Here is a 15,022-nt window from a genome sequence, read left to right on the forward strand (position 1 = left end):
TCATGACACGTGAATGTTCACATCAGTTCCTTACATTGGATTATTGTTAAAAGCAAACATTGGCAACTGTTTTTTGCTGTTTTATAGGCATTAAATAGGCACTAACTAACTCTAAGTACTGTCTTAAGTACTCACGCCAGTTGCCAGCTGTTGCCATTTTATGCCGGTTGGTGGCGTTATTGCAGCGATTAGCATGACCCATGCGTACATAAACGCTAATACTGTTGGCTTTGCCATTGCCATTGCCAATGCTTGTTTTTCTGTCGATATCAAGGAGGTTGGTGTTTTTTTTTTTTATGTCCTGCCCGTGACGATGTGGGCTGAACAACATTCTGGCATAACGGTATTACGGAGAGACTTCGATAGTGAGCCTCCTCTTACTTCTGGTCAGTCTCCACGGCTGCGATAACGAATGAGTCTCTCGGTGGCAGTAGCACAAAACATCATGTGACGTGATTGAATGGGCTGTAACTGGAAGCAACACTGGCAACTCCGCTGCTGGACGTGTTATTGTTTTTTCTCAGGCATTTTGTTCCCCGTCGGCTGCCGTAGCCACGGGAAAAATGGCGGCGCACAGTAGTGACAGTGAGGAAGAAGATTTTGTTACTTATGGGAAGCCCCTGGAGCCACTGGAGGAAGGTAAACCCGTATGTCCCACTGCTGTGTGCGTTCGAGAGTGCAGCAGATGTTCTTTTATGAATCTCTTGAGTGCAGCCCTGGATCAGCCAGCTTTGGCCGCTTTGCAGAGCACTAAGAGACGCTGTACTTAGTTATCACACTGCACGGTTCTATCGGGAGGCAGTGTGGTGTATTGCTCTTCAGATGTAAACTGCATTGTTAAAAAAAACTTTATTTGTACATTATATGCACACTTATTAAATGTCCAACCCTCTGTGCACCATACTGCACCGCTCGAGGAGATTTTGCGTATGGCACAGTGCTAGAACACCCACTGTGTCACATATTTACTAACATGCATACATGTCAACATTCTCGACCACTTAGGAGGAAGATTCTGCTCCCGAAAGCTGGAGAAAGGAATTTCCCCATAGGATTGCATTGGGGTTTTAATTATTTCAGGCGGGAGTACGAAAAAAATAGCACTCTTTAACTTCTAAAAATCGGGAGGGTTGGCATATATGAACATGGTGCTCTGTATCTTGATACAATACACAGCAGACTACAATTTGATTACAGGGCCTACAGTAGCGGCTCTGTAGTTATGCTCAAACCATAGAAAGAACACTTTTTGGGCCGCTTATAACTAAGCTCCCCCTGAACGAATCCTCACCAAACATTGCAAAAGAAATATATGGCCCGCCTGATTTATTTATTTAATGGAAAGTTTGGTGAGGTTTCATCAAGGGGGGCAAAGTTCTAGGGGGGTCCCAACATTTCTGTTTTTTCCATAGATGCAATGGAAAAACATTTTGCTCATGCCTACAGCCCAAACCGCTGGATGGATTTTCACCAAATTTGTGGCAAGAGCGGCAGCTTGGTCGCGAATGCGTTCTTTTGTAAATTTGGTATAAATCCGTCCCCTAGTTTTCTTTAAAACAGGCAAAAAGTAGGTTAAAAAAAATAAATAGTGATATCTGGGTTAGGTCCGCAGACTCACTTCCCTGTTTGCTCTGTGGTCAGGCTTCCGATTGGTCGAGGGACCATCGTGATGTCCGCGGACATGTGACGCGCTCACTGATTGGTTGGCAAAAAGCGTGAGGTGGATCAACATTTTCCGAAAAGCCCGCCATGTTGTATCCGCGGACTGTCTGTGGATAGCACAGTGGGGATCAAGGCTGGGAAACACTTTTGGGTCATTTGGTGTTGGAAAGGGGGGCTGGGAAGGGGAGTGAAAGGAAGATGATCTGGGGCTATTTGTTTAGGTGGAAGAAGACAATACAGGATGCGGCAGTCCGCAGACACTGCGGTAGTCCGCGGACAGAGTCTTCTGCAGGCAGCTTATTTGCTGACTGAAAGCGGGCTTTGGTAGGGTAGGGGAGTGGAAACTAGATGATATGGGGATATTTGGATCGGTGGAAAATAGGCCATGCACCCGAGAATCTAGGCACTGGCACAACCACCACAGCATAATACGGCCATGCACACAAGAGTCTGGCCACAACCATTGTAATAATACGTCTTCAGTGGGCAGTTTGAGAAACACGTTTGGGGTTATTTGGTGACTACAAGAGCCCTTGGTTAGAGTAGGGGAGTGTAATCTAGATGATATGGGGATATTAGCATGGGTGAAAAATAGTGTTGGCAGTCTATTTTGATGTCTGCAGATATAATTTGAATTGGGAAGTTACCTGCAAGTTGTGGTGTGGTGGCTGTGGCCAGATGCTTAGGTGCATGGCTGTATTATGCGTAGTGGTTGTGGCCAGTGCCTAGATTCTGGGTGTATGGCCTAGTACGGCCATACACCCGGAATCTAGGCACTGGCCACAACCACCACAGCATAATACGCCCATGCACCCAAGAATCTGTCCACTGCCCACAACCATTGGAATAATATGCATATAGAAATGGAAATGGAAGCTGGCCATTGGAAACCACCATTATCATAATATGTGTATAGTAATTATACATAGTGTGTGGGCAGTGTATAGTATTTGTAAGATGGTGACACAAAACAATTGAACTGGTACTTAAGATTGATGTACCATCGGGGGTACAGGTTGACTTTGTTGTACATGGTAATCCAGGAGCAATCTTTGCTTCTTTTTCTGTGAAAAAAACATAGCAATATGTTAGGATAGTTTACAGTGTCGTATTGCATACAATCTTACATATTCACATACTTTTTAGACCCTCAAAATTAGTACATTCCAAGTACTAATCTTCAAACAACATTACTGTACATTTTGCACAATGGCTGTTTTTGTTAGCATAATCATTGGGTCATTGTGAAAAAGAATCCATACAGGATAAAAGTAAAACCTACTATAATTATTTGATGTTACGTGTCACTGTATGTTTGTTTGAAGTGTGCAGTGCTTAAAGGAATGTATAAGGTGCACAAATAAGTATATTTGTTGTTACAAGCAGTGTTGCAGTAGGAAGAATCATACTGCTGTAAGTGTTTTTGCTTTTTGAAAGTGCTGGTGGATTACTACTTTGTTTTTAAGGAATTATTTAAATATTTAGATATATGTTGATGTATCGAAACTGTTTTTTATTTGAAAAGGAGCATTGCAGTACTATGGCTGTAGTTAGATACCAGTTGGCGTATTCTAATTGTTGATAGTTTTACAGTTCTGAAGGGTGTTTCACAGTTCTGAAGGTATGTTATGAAGCAGTTTAATTCCTTGTGGTATGCACTTTTGAAGGTTATGTTTTCAAGTACACTTTGTTTTTTTTTCGCCCAAAATTAGTCCTATCCAGGCCCATCCTTTGAGAAAGAGTGGAATAGAGAAAGTCAAAAGAAAAGAAAGGAGGGAGTGGCAAACAAATGGAGGTTCCTTTATGTGTTAGTCTCCCAAGGTGGCTCCAAGGCGATGTTTTTCATGAAAGCCGCCACTCCAATCACACAGCGCGTGTTATCGCCACTTGTCAGCGCTGTCCACCAATTGTCTTTGCTGAATGTTAAATACGTTGGCAGTATATTCCCAAGAAACGCTGTTCTAGCTGATTGGGTCCCTTCACAGTTTAGCAGAAGATGTCTGCTTGTTTACACTTTTTCCAAGTCTCTGCAGTATCTGCACTTGTCGGAAGTTGATCATTTCCTTATGAATAGTATTTAGTTCGTTTTTAGTTGGTTCAAACAAACTCTTAGGAAGATCCTGCTGAGACTTTCATTGGGGAACTTTTCCAAGTAGCTTCGTACTTCGTTCACTTTCTTGGGTGTTGAAGGAAATGAGCTAGTCAGACTGTATTTGTTTGCGTTCTCTCCAGTGGTTATCCAATCTCGCTCGACCAGTTTCTTAGTCACCTTGTCAGTGTTTAAGAGTAGTTCTACAGCAACGTCTAGATCTTTCAGGAGGTTGACGTTTCTGGTCTTCCAGGCTGATAAAAATCGGTTTGAGCCAGTTTCCATTTCGGCATTTACCAACTCCAGGGCCTTTGGGTTGACATTTAAGAGTACTTTTCGGTACATCAACGTGTTTCTTTCTTTGATTGATCTCAGTGAGGAGATACATAGTTCTCGTCTGATGAGAGGCATAGGTGTCATCTGCACCAGACCCAGTACTCTCCTCCAAAAGTAACTCTCAAATTTGGTCCAGATCTTATCAGGTAATAGAAACATAGCATCAGTTCCATAAAGTATAGATGGTGTCACCTTAGATTTGTAGAAATTGATTACAGCAATGAGGGAAAATCTGTCATATTTTTTGTCAATTGCCATCGCTTGTTTGGTTAAGGTTTTAGTTCTTGCCCACAGCAAGACGTGCATTGCTGTCTCTACGGGGCTATTGGTCATAATAACTCCCAGATATTTAAAGGCAGTTACTTTTTCTAGTTTTTGACCTTCTACAAACCAGTTTGCCTTTTTTTGTTTTGTTCTAGCAGTTGATTTCCAAGACATTACTTTGGTTTTAGTTGCATTCAAATGTAAGTTGTTTGTTTTCAAATAGGTTACCAGGTTATTCAGCTGCCTCTGGAGTCCTATTGGCGTCAGATTCATCAGAATGATGCCATCTGCATATAAAATGCGAGAAACCTTGTCTCCTCCGATCGTATGGGGGAAATTTCTGACAACCTTCTCTGTGTCTGCGTAGTTGGCAGTGTATGCATTATATAATGCGGGGGCTAATGGACAGCCCTGTTTCACCCCTGTGGCCGTACTGATTTCTTTAGACAGGAGACCCTCTTGGCTGAGTCGTACCTTCATTATTGTGTCCTGGTATAAGGCTTGAATCGGGCCCAGTACTAAAATGGGGCAGTTCTTAGTTTTGAGTTTTTTCCATATTCGTTCCCTGTTGACCGGGTCGAAGGCCTGGACCAGGTCCACAAAGGCCATGTGAACTGTCTGGCCCCCTTGGAGAACCTTGGCTTTGATTGTACTGAGCAGAAGTATGTTGGTGGTCGTGCCCACGTTTTTGACGAAACCAGTCAGAAATGGGTCGATGTACTTCTCTGTTTTAAGCCAGTTTTGAAATGCTTCCAAGGCCAGGCCACCAACATTTTTCCCAATGACATCAAGCAATGATATCGGTCGATAATAGCATGGGTCCTCTCTGTCACCTCGCTTGAAAATAGGCACCACAATTGCTTTTTGCCAATATGTAGGAACTGCTTGTGCCAGGTTACAGTTCTTAAAGATTTTACTGATGAGGCAAACCCATTTATCCGGATGTTGTTTTAAATCACTGTTTGATATCCCGTCAGGGCCGGGAGCCCTTGAGTTGTTTAACTTTTTAATTTTGGCCACGATTTCTTCTTCACAAGGGATATTTCGAGTTTGGATATTCCCTGCTTGTCTGCTCCCAGGTAGGGTTGTCCCGTTTATTTTGTTTGCTATTGGCCCGTATAGGTGGGTGAAATGTGTCACCCAACGTGTTTCACCAACACTATTTTGTAGTTGGTTGTTGCTCGATGTCGTCGTTCCTTTTATCAGAGACCAGAACTCCTTAGTTTTTCTGCCACATATTGTTTTCAGCATTGTTTCGGAGTCCACTTGGTATAAACCACGGCGCTGTTGTGATATCCAGGACTTATATTCTTTTTGAGCCCGTTTCCATCTTGCTTTGTTTTCGAAGTGTCGGATTTCTTTAGTGCTCTTTTTATTTTTCTTAGAGTGCGTCTTCTTGCTACCACTGCCGAGTTGTACACATGTAGATGATTTCTAAATGGTGTTTTTTGTTCTTGCTTTTTGTCTGTGTATATGCTGTTAAGAGTGGTATATAATCCACGTCCCACTTACGGTTTTCAAAGTTGTTGGTTTTTGTGGGACTTCCTGCTATGTATCTGTCTGCAATGTGTTTAATTGCATTCTCTGTAAGTTTCAGACGTGTTCCTCCTCCACACACTTCTAGTTCACAGTCTAGATGTTCTTGAGGTTTTTGGGGGGCAGCCCATCTAGTGACTAGTATATCATGATCACTGTTTCTTGTTTTTTCTATCCCAAAGCATATTGGCAGCCCTAGGAGCTCTTTATACATGTATGTGTGATCAATTGTTCCAGATTGGCCCGCCCGTTGCCATGATGGAATCCTGACATTAGCTTTAGTTCGCAGCCAGTGCAGGTTATGAAGGTCTTGGTCAGCCATAATGTACTCCAGCCGACTGCCTCGTTCAAAGATTGGGGAGGATTTAGCCATGCGTTCCCTCTGGTTTCCAATCTCTGAGCAGATTGCGTTGGAATCTTCATTTATTATTATATGATCATACATTTGGTTATCGTTGGCTGCGTCCAAGATGGTGACCATGGTTTCCAGGTAGGTTTTGTCCGAAATAACTTCGGGGTTCCAGTATGTATCGATCATTAAGATCGTCTCCTCCTTTTCCTTGGTTTGCGTTACGTCTAAGTGTTTCCAGTTGATTGTGAAGGCCTGGAATAAATGGGATGAGTGGATCAGTTCAGCCAGTTCCAGGCCACTACCTGAGCGTATTGCCGTCAGTAGGCCTGCTGTCGGACGTCCAGCCAAACCCCTCGTTGTGGGTGTGTGGAGTATCGGGTATCCATCCATCTGCGGTTTGTTAAGCAGCCATGTCTTCTGTAGACAAAGAACATCAAATTGGCCCAAATTAACATCGCTCTTCACAGTGAGGTGGCCAAAGCCTCTGGTGTTCCACTGGGCCATGTTAATATATTTCTTCTGGATCCCCGGGAGCGCATACGTTTTTAAAATCGGGTCCCCAGTTAGGTCCTCCAATAGCGTTTGTGGTTGCTAATTTTTTTTGTTCAAAGGTTGAGGAGCTACAAACGTCCATGTCCATGTTTCTGGAGATTTGTTGTTGTTGGCCTTTCATCTTGCTGTGGAGTGGTTATTTTCAATTGACTATTTGGGTGCTTGCGCCGTTGTACGTTTTGATTTTAGTACAGGTCCTCTTGGACAATGGTTTAAGTCTGTTTCATCGTCTAATGTCTCTTCCTCTCTTCCCTCAAGACCTCTCCTTTTGTAATTTCAGGGCAGCTCCTGCTGGTAATAAGTCCAATGGGTCTTATTTCGTTCCGGTTCTTCACGCCTACTGTTACAGGATGCTTTCCCTTGGGCTCTCTCAATGGGTGGGAGTCCTCTGTGATCTCTCTCTTCCCGATGATGCCTCGATCTTTGTGGATTTATCGATCTCTTGATGATTTCTCTGCGTTTATTGAACTTTTAGTTGTATCCACTCCAAGTTTCTCTTTCTCTTGCTTGATTTTGTTCAAGTCATAGCCCAAGATTGCTAGACTTTCTTCTTCTCTTAAGAGCATTATCTCTTATTACTTGAGAGCGGATGTGTAGGTAGGAACGGTCTTTACGTCCAGCATCACAGGGTTCCACTATCCATAGATCTGTACTTTGTAAGTACCGTAGCCTGGGTATCTGTTTAAATAACTTCATGACTGTGGTTCTATTTAAGGTCAATCCGTCGTTCACACCACGTGTGCGTTGAAGCCTAAAGATACATGCACTTTTGATTTTCGGCACCTTAGACGTGGCTTCCCTTTTGTCCCTTTCCTGTACCTTTTTTCGATCCGGTCTTGAAGGTGAGAGGTGAGGTCTTTTTCTTTACTTTTCAGTGATCTGTGACATCTGCGATGGGTTTCTCTGATCGTCCCCCTCCCCCATGTTCCTGTTTCTAGGTAAAGGCATTGCCATTGTCTCTCTTTGCCCGCTCTTTTTAGTAAGTGCTCTACTTTTACTTTGATCTTGCTTTATGGACTCCTTGTGGTCTGTGCTTATTGGTTTCTTTTCAGCCAAGCTCTTGGCTCCTTCTTTTCGACCCGACATTAGATTCAGGTTGGGCTTGTCTCTCTTTGTTTGTGGAGTTATATCATTGGATGATGCTGCTTCCATTATACGTATCTTGTTCCTTGTTTCCATCCCAGGGTTTGTCAAATTTAAAGTCACGATTTTTCTTTTTTGTCTCGGGCTGTGTTTATTTCTGATTCATACTCTTAAACTGTATATATGCTCCACTTCGTTACCTCATTTGAGAGGTATGAAACCTCGTCCGCCATGTTACTTCTGTTGTTGTTATTAGGTTTTTCTTTGTTGATTCAGGGTCTCCGCAGATGCTAACGTTGCTGTTGGCTTGTTAGCAGGAGTAGCAGTTGCCGACTTCAGAGTTCGTAGGCATGGCTCTTTGTCCAAAAGTGGCTTTAGGTGGGTAAATATGCCATATGAGAAGATGTTACCATTCGCCTTGCTCTTCTTATTGTCTTAGGGCAGCTTTGTTCCCGTTTCTTTCTGAGGCTTTGGCGATTTCTTCTGCAGCTCCCCTTGCGTTTGTATACCTATTTCTGCTGTTTTGACCTCTTTTCTTTTCTGTGTTGAATCGCAGGTGCAGGAGGCTTTGCTTTCTCTATCCATCATTATGCTGTTATTTAGTCTCAGGGGCTCTCTAGCCCTGTCTTCTGCACAGAGGTCTTTGAGTTTCGTGTTCTTTTCTTCTTTGGCTAGTATATAGCCCTCTAAATAGTGTAACTTTGTGTGCATTAGTGCGATCAGGGAGGTCTGATCCCGCATTGTATCATTGAACGATTCATAAAGTTTCATGAATGGAGCTATGGTTATGGTGGAGATGATTGACATTAGGTCTGGTTTCTTTTGGGGAGTGTCACTCATCACTTCTGGGATGGCACCACTCCCAAGCCACTCCCAAGCCTGTTTGATACAGGCATGTTGGATAGAATAGAGATTTTGGCTGGAGGCGTCAATTTGCTTTTGTTCAAATTGCCTGGTGTTAGGTCCCTCTGTTCATTTTTTCTATCAATCAGTGTCCCCACCGTGCATGTTTGTTTCCGAGGAATCTCGGTATGATGGGGTGAAATCTGAGTCCCAGCTGAGAGCATATGAGGTCGAAATGTCTCTATAGTTTTCTGTGATGATTCCTTGGGGGCTACCACCCCCCTTATCGGTGCCTCAGATTCTTTTGCTTTCAGCGTATGAGGTTTGCCCACAAGGCCTGTGTTCTGTGTTTTGTGTATCTCATCATTGCTGTTCCCAGGGTGTAACATTGGGCTACTTTTGTAGGTGATGGGAGATACTTGTTTCCAATTTTCCACCAAGGCTGAGTTCTGGGCTTTGTTAAAATGCTATCTAATTGGTGTTAAGCTTTTGTCCTTTAATAAGGCTTTCACTGCTAGAGACTTATCCAAAGGTTTGCTTTTGTCTTTCAGCACGCTAAGGATGATTCTCCAGTTTGAAGCACACTGTCCAATAGTTCAGCGTCTGATATTTCGTCATTTATAGATGTACCGAAGGCCACTCCTGTCCCAGAGAATTTTTCCAGAGAGTCCGCTTTTGTCAGTTTCAGCAAGACTGTTTTCAGGTCCACCTTCTTTGTTGTCTTTGATTTCCCACTGAACATTTGTGCGGTTTTTCCTGGGTTAGATCTTTTTATTTTTGTCACTGGTTTAGATTTTTGTCGCTTGTTAAGTATTCCCTATGTTTTGCTTAACTGGGTTATTGGGGATAGATCCCTCTCTACCTGTTCTGCTTTTGATGGAGTGGGTTGAGGCAAGTTTATTTCATGTCCACTTTCAGTAGGGGGATCTACCCCCGAGGTTCTTGTTATTTCTCCCATACCCACCGCTTCCATAGTTGGTATGTTAGGTGGGGATAGTTGGGGTTGTCTGTTTATTTTTCTCCAACGTTGGCATGAGGCTTACATCATCTTCTTCTGTACGTTGCCCCTTTTGTATCCCAAATAGATTGTCTGACCCGCTGTGACCGGCCATGCTGTTTCCTCTGTCGCAAGCGGTAGGGCTGTAGTCGGTGGTGGGGCTTGCGGTAAGTCGTTTCCCCGCTGTGCTGTCTGTGTCTGCTCTTGGCGTGTGTCTTTTTGGTGTTTGTGACAGTCCAATTCCATTTCCGCATTACGCAGGTTTTTTTCTATTTGTCTGCTTACATTTTGACTCTCATCCTTGCCTCCCTCATTTTGCCATTCAATCTCTTCTGTATGTGGATACAAGTTTATCGCCCCCTCAAGGGTGGGGTTCGAGTTATAACCAGTAACTCTTTCCTCCTTTCCTGTACGAGTGGGGTCGAGTTGGTTGTGCATCTCAGGTAAGTATAGAGGTACTGTGTTTTTTGTGAATTATGGACACACAAACAGACTCTTATTTTAAAACATTTATTTCTATCTTTCTTTACTTTTTTTCTATTAGAAACCACCCTTTCTTCTGATGAACCATTGACACACTCAATGGGGAAACACGTGCCGATTATAATTTGAAAGCAGAGCATTATTTGAGAGCAATGAATACTATTTGAGAGTGATGCAAATGAAAAGGGGTGATGCTAAACACCAGAAATTGATTAAACTTGTATGAAGAAGAACAAAATAATCATTAATGGTGTAATGTTAACACCAAGAAAAATATGATGTGAAGAAATACTAAATTAAAACATCATTTTCATCATTTATATGGAATGAAGTCCTTTTATTATTATTTTTTTCTAACAAAAATATAACCTTGAATAAAGCGTACTTGACTCACCAATCAAGCTTTTTACAGTATAAAGTTGGCGCATTTGAGTAAACTATTTTCCGATTTCAAAAGAAGTTTTTATTCTTACCTTTCACTTCTTCCGTCCGACCCCGGTCCTGGTCCTTACACGGGTTCGAGATCGGGGTAGCCCGCCAGATGGTGTGTCGATCGCAGGATTCTCCTCACGTTCCTCACGTTCCCCACGTTGCCCAATCAGAGGAAAAGTCCAGGAACCAGTTTGTTTTATTCTTTGGTCTTCCATAACAGGAGGAAGAACGTTTTCTTTATTGGGCTTGTGCTGCTCGGGCTGAATTCAATGGATTTGGGTGGGCATGCGGGCGGGCTCCAGTTCCCACGGGCCACACAGCCTGACAGTCTGCAAAGTCTGCCGTACTCTGCTGCCGCACTCCGATGAGTCTACTATTTAAGATAGATTGTGCATCTTCAGAAAGAAGACCCGTCCTAAAGCTGCGTTAGCATAGTTGAAGTCTGAAGACTGACACATGTTTTGAGTTGGTTCTCTGTATTGGAAATGTTGCCAGAGATTTACATTTCCAATGCTGCATGGTGTGTTGCGGCACTGTTTGTGTCCTAAGGTTTTAAAAATAGGTTCACCTTTCACTGGTGTTAATTGTAGGAGATCTCCAAAAACAATAATGTGTTTTCCTCCAAAGTGTTCTTTGTAGTCCGTTTTAAGGACTTCTTGTATTCTGAAGTGAGTTAAAGCCAACATTAGGTTGGAGACCGTGCTTACGTCATCTATTAGGAGCATCTTAATTTGTTTCAGAATTATGCATACTTCAGTAGCAGCTTCTGTTGATAGTTTGTAGTACTCTAATTTGTTTTGGTGTTTTACTGGGAAGAGCAGTAGTCAGTGTAAAGTAACACCTCACATGTTGTAGGCAAAAAACCTACGGTGGCTGTTACAACAGCTAAAAGGTTGTTGTTTGTTAACTTTTTTTTTTTAAACTTGTCTTTATTATTTTCCAGTGATCAACGTACATCAAACTTTGTACCAACAGTTCACCCCAACCTCACCCTCCCCCCACCCCCTGCGGACACATGAGATTTGATTCAGGGATTAATCTATGCATTAAAAATGTTCGCGACCTTAATGTTGTGGGGGCACCATTGTTCCATAAAGTCTGACTGGAGGTGTTCCAAGACACCGCCCCATTCTTTGGCGAACTTGTCCTTTGTGCCTTGGATTGAGTGAGTGACTTTTTCCATTGCTAGCTGCGCCCAGACCTTTTGAAGCCACGTAAATATCAGCGGTGTGTCTTTCTTTTTCCAATTCTGGGCTATTGTTGTCCAAGCCGCGATGTGGAGTCCCACAAAGCTTCTCCATTGTGCTTTCGTGTATCTTCTTGTCGTGCTATCTCTCATTCCGCACATCCATACGCCCTCACCTAGTTGCCCCACATCTGGGAACATCTTGCCCATTTCTCCCTTAACTTCTTCCCAGAACGGCACTATTCCCTTACAGGTCTACCAGATGTGTTTCCACGTCCCCACCTCTCCACATTCCCTCCAGCAGAGGTTAGATGTTCCTGGGAACATAGTATGTAGTCTCTCAGGCGTGTAGTGCCACTGAGTCACTATTTTAATCCACATTTCTCTCATTTGTGCAGATCTTGTCATTTTGGGGATCAGAGCCCATATGTCCTCCCACTGCTTTCTCGTTAGTTCCACTCCCAGCGTTCTGTCCCATTTGCTCATGTATGGCCATTTAATCTCTTCATCTTGTGCGTTTATAAAGGAGTATAAAGTCGATATCCATTTCTTTGCCCCTGAGTTGGTTGTAATGTGTTTCTCAAATGGGGTTAGGGTTCTCGTTGTCGCCTTCGCGATTTCGGGAGTTTTTAGCCAGTGCTTAAGTTACTCATATTTATATCTATCCCATGTGGTTCTTGTTGGGAGTGTGAGGCATGATTTGTATGGTCTAATTTCATTGTTGATAAACATTTCCCCAATTATTGTTATACCCGCCTCCTCCCAGTTGTCAAAGGTACCGTGCTCCATCCCTGGCGGAAACTGCGGGTTCCTACTTATGGGGGTGAATGGGCCTAGTGTGGTGGTCATTACGCCCTTTTGTGTTTGGGTGTCCCACGCCTCCATAGTCGTGCTCAATATTTCGCTGATCCCTATGTTGGGGTGTCTATGCTGTTTCTGTTTCCAGAGTAGTTCCACTAGTGGGGTTCTAGCCACTGCCCTATCTTGTGCTGCCCATATTGGTTGTGGGTCTTCACCCAGCCACTCCCGAAGCACCTTTAGTTGGGCCGCTTGGTAGTATTTTTGAAAATGGGGAAGCGCCATCCCTCCCTCCCTAGTTGACGAGGTTAAGACCACCCTGGACAGTCTTGGAGTTTTCCCATGCCACACAAAGGTTGAGATTACCCTCAGGAGTGATTGGAAGAATGAGCAGGGAATCCCTACCGGAAGGGCTTGGAAATAGTATAGAAGCCTTGGGAGAATAGTCATCTTTACTGCCTGAATCCTACCCCACCATGAGATCAGCAAGGGGTTCCATCTTCCTAAATCTCTTCGAATGCTAGTCAGTAGCTGCGGATAGTTTTTACTGTATAGTTGTTCCACCTTGTGTGTAAGTGTAATTCCCAGGTATTTAATACCCTCTGCTGCTATCTTGAGATTGAGTGCCTTTGCTTCTCTTTTTATCTCATCCCCGTCTCCCGCCAGTATTAGTATTTCTGACTTGCTCCTATTGATTTTTAGCCCCGAGATGGCCCCGAAGACTTCTAGCTCTCCAACTGCTGCAGCCAACGTTCGGCCCGGCTCCTCTAATGCTAACAGCAAATCGTCCGCATATGCGGTTACCTTATGTTGCATGCCTGCCATCTCTATCTCCTTAATTTGCGTGACTTCCCTTATTTTCATCAGTAGGGGCTCTAGAATAATAGAGTATAATAAAGGAGAGAGTGGGCACCCCTGTTTTGTTCCTCGTGATATGTATACCGTTTCAGTTACCTCCCCATTGATGGCCACTCTGCATGTAGGGGCGTTGTAGTTCGCTCTGATTCTGGCAATAAAGTGCTCCCCAAATCCCATCAATTGCAGTGTCTTAAATAACATGGACCATTCAACTCGGTCGAATGCTTTTTCTGCATCTAGTGCCAGGAGAATTGCTGGGGTTTGCTTTACACCTATCTTTTCCACCAAATGGATGATGCTCCTAAGGTTGTCGTGTGTTTGTCTTCCTGGGATAAAGCCCGATTGGTCTAAATGAATTAACTTAGGGAGAAGCGGGGAAAGCCTGTTTGTTAACTTTTGTAGGAATTGCTGATGATATTTATTAAGAATGCTTTTCCAGAGCCAGCTTCACCACTTGCATAGAGGAGTAGAGGTTTATAATTTTGACAGCAGTGTCCTCTACTTCAGTCATGGCTAATTCTGCTTTATTTACTATGAGTGGCTCTCCAAATGGTTCTTGGCTTTCTGTAACAGAAAGTTGACTGCCCTCACGAGTGTCTTCATTTAGTTGTGCTTGAACTTCTTTCTCTTGTTGGCCTTTATTGTACAACATGTTTTTGTATTGCTTGAAATTGACATTTGTTATACTGCTTTCATTTGCATTGAATGCAGATTCAAATGAGTCATGGGTGCCTAATAAATCCTTTTCTTTTCTCCTTGGTTAAAAAAGTTGCAGTAGGGCGATCTAGTAAAGTTCTCTATGTTGAGGAGTTTTGAATGATAACTTCATATGATTAATTAGGCTGGGTTTGGTAAGTTTGGCGAGGCTCCCTTCACAAGCCGAGCCAACGTATTTTCCACATTTTTCATCTGGTTTAACAATATTCTTGTAGGAGACATTTTGGGCTATGTGGTACAGGCACATGTTTTCCAAAGCAGTACTTCTGTTTGGGTAGTATGTGTCTAATGCATTGTTTTTCAAAATGTCCTGGCTTTTGGGATCATTTTTGGCTATTGTTTCTATGTCTTGGTACGATTTCAGCACTCTTTTTCTGCATACAGCTGGACCACGGCTTAGCCAGACTAGATGTTCAGATTTACCATACAAGGCTTATAAGCATATGCCTGTTAAATGGTCTGCAGCTTCGTAGCATCCACATTCTCTATGGGAGAGCATTTTTATGCCAAAGCTGTACAATTTTGTGTTGTTTTGTCATCCCAGAGGTCTTTTAGCTCTGTTTTCTCAGCTTTGGTTAGGTAGGCTGTGACATATCCTTCAACAGCAGTGGAATTGTCTGAAATATATGGTATATCTATGTTTGCATTCCACAAGACGGCAATTAATGCATTGAAATCATTGATGTACTTCGTTTCTTTTAATACAGTATGTGTTTTTAGGCAATTTGCCTTTCACACTGTTTCTAATAGAAGACATGAAGCTATTTACTTGTCCTTTTGCTGAAACTAGTCTAGGGAAACCAAAGCGGCATTTGGTGTAGTATTTACATTTTT

The 15,022-nt window shown here is 43.0% G+C and overlaps 1 protein-coding gene across 2 annotated transcripts in view; it reads left to right on the forward strand.

Annotated features, from left to right (window-relative positions):
- Positions 1 to 422: 422 nt before the first annotated feature.
- The window catches only part of GPATCH1 (G-patch domain containing 1), a 952,962-nt gene continuing 938,362 nt past the window's right edge, over positions 423 to 15,022 (forward strand). For both annotated transcript variants that reach the window (XM_069639172.1, XM_069639180.1), the window contains exon 1: positions 423 to 639. In XM_069639172.1, coding sequence (XP_069495273.1) covers positions 564 to 639 — 76 coding nt within the window. In that variant the 5' untranslated portion in view covers positions 423 to 563. The remainder of the gene's footprint in view (positions 640 to 15,022) is intronic.

The sequence above is a fragment of the Ambystoma mexicanum genome, chromosome 1q (genome assembly GCF_040938575.1).
Source record: "Ambystoma mexicanum isolate Mex_15411 chromosome 1q, UKY_AmexF1_1, whole genome shotgun sequence".
Taxonomy (NCBI): domain Eukaryota; kingdom Metazoa; phylum Chordata; class Amphibia; order Caudata; family Ambystomatidae; genus Ambystoma; species Ambystoma mexicanum.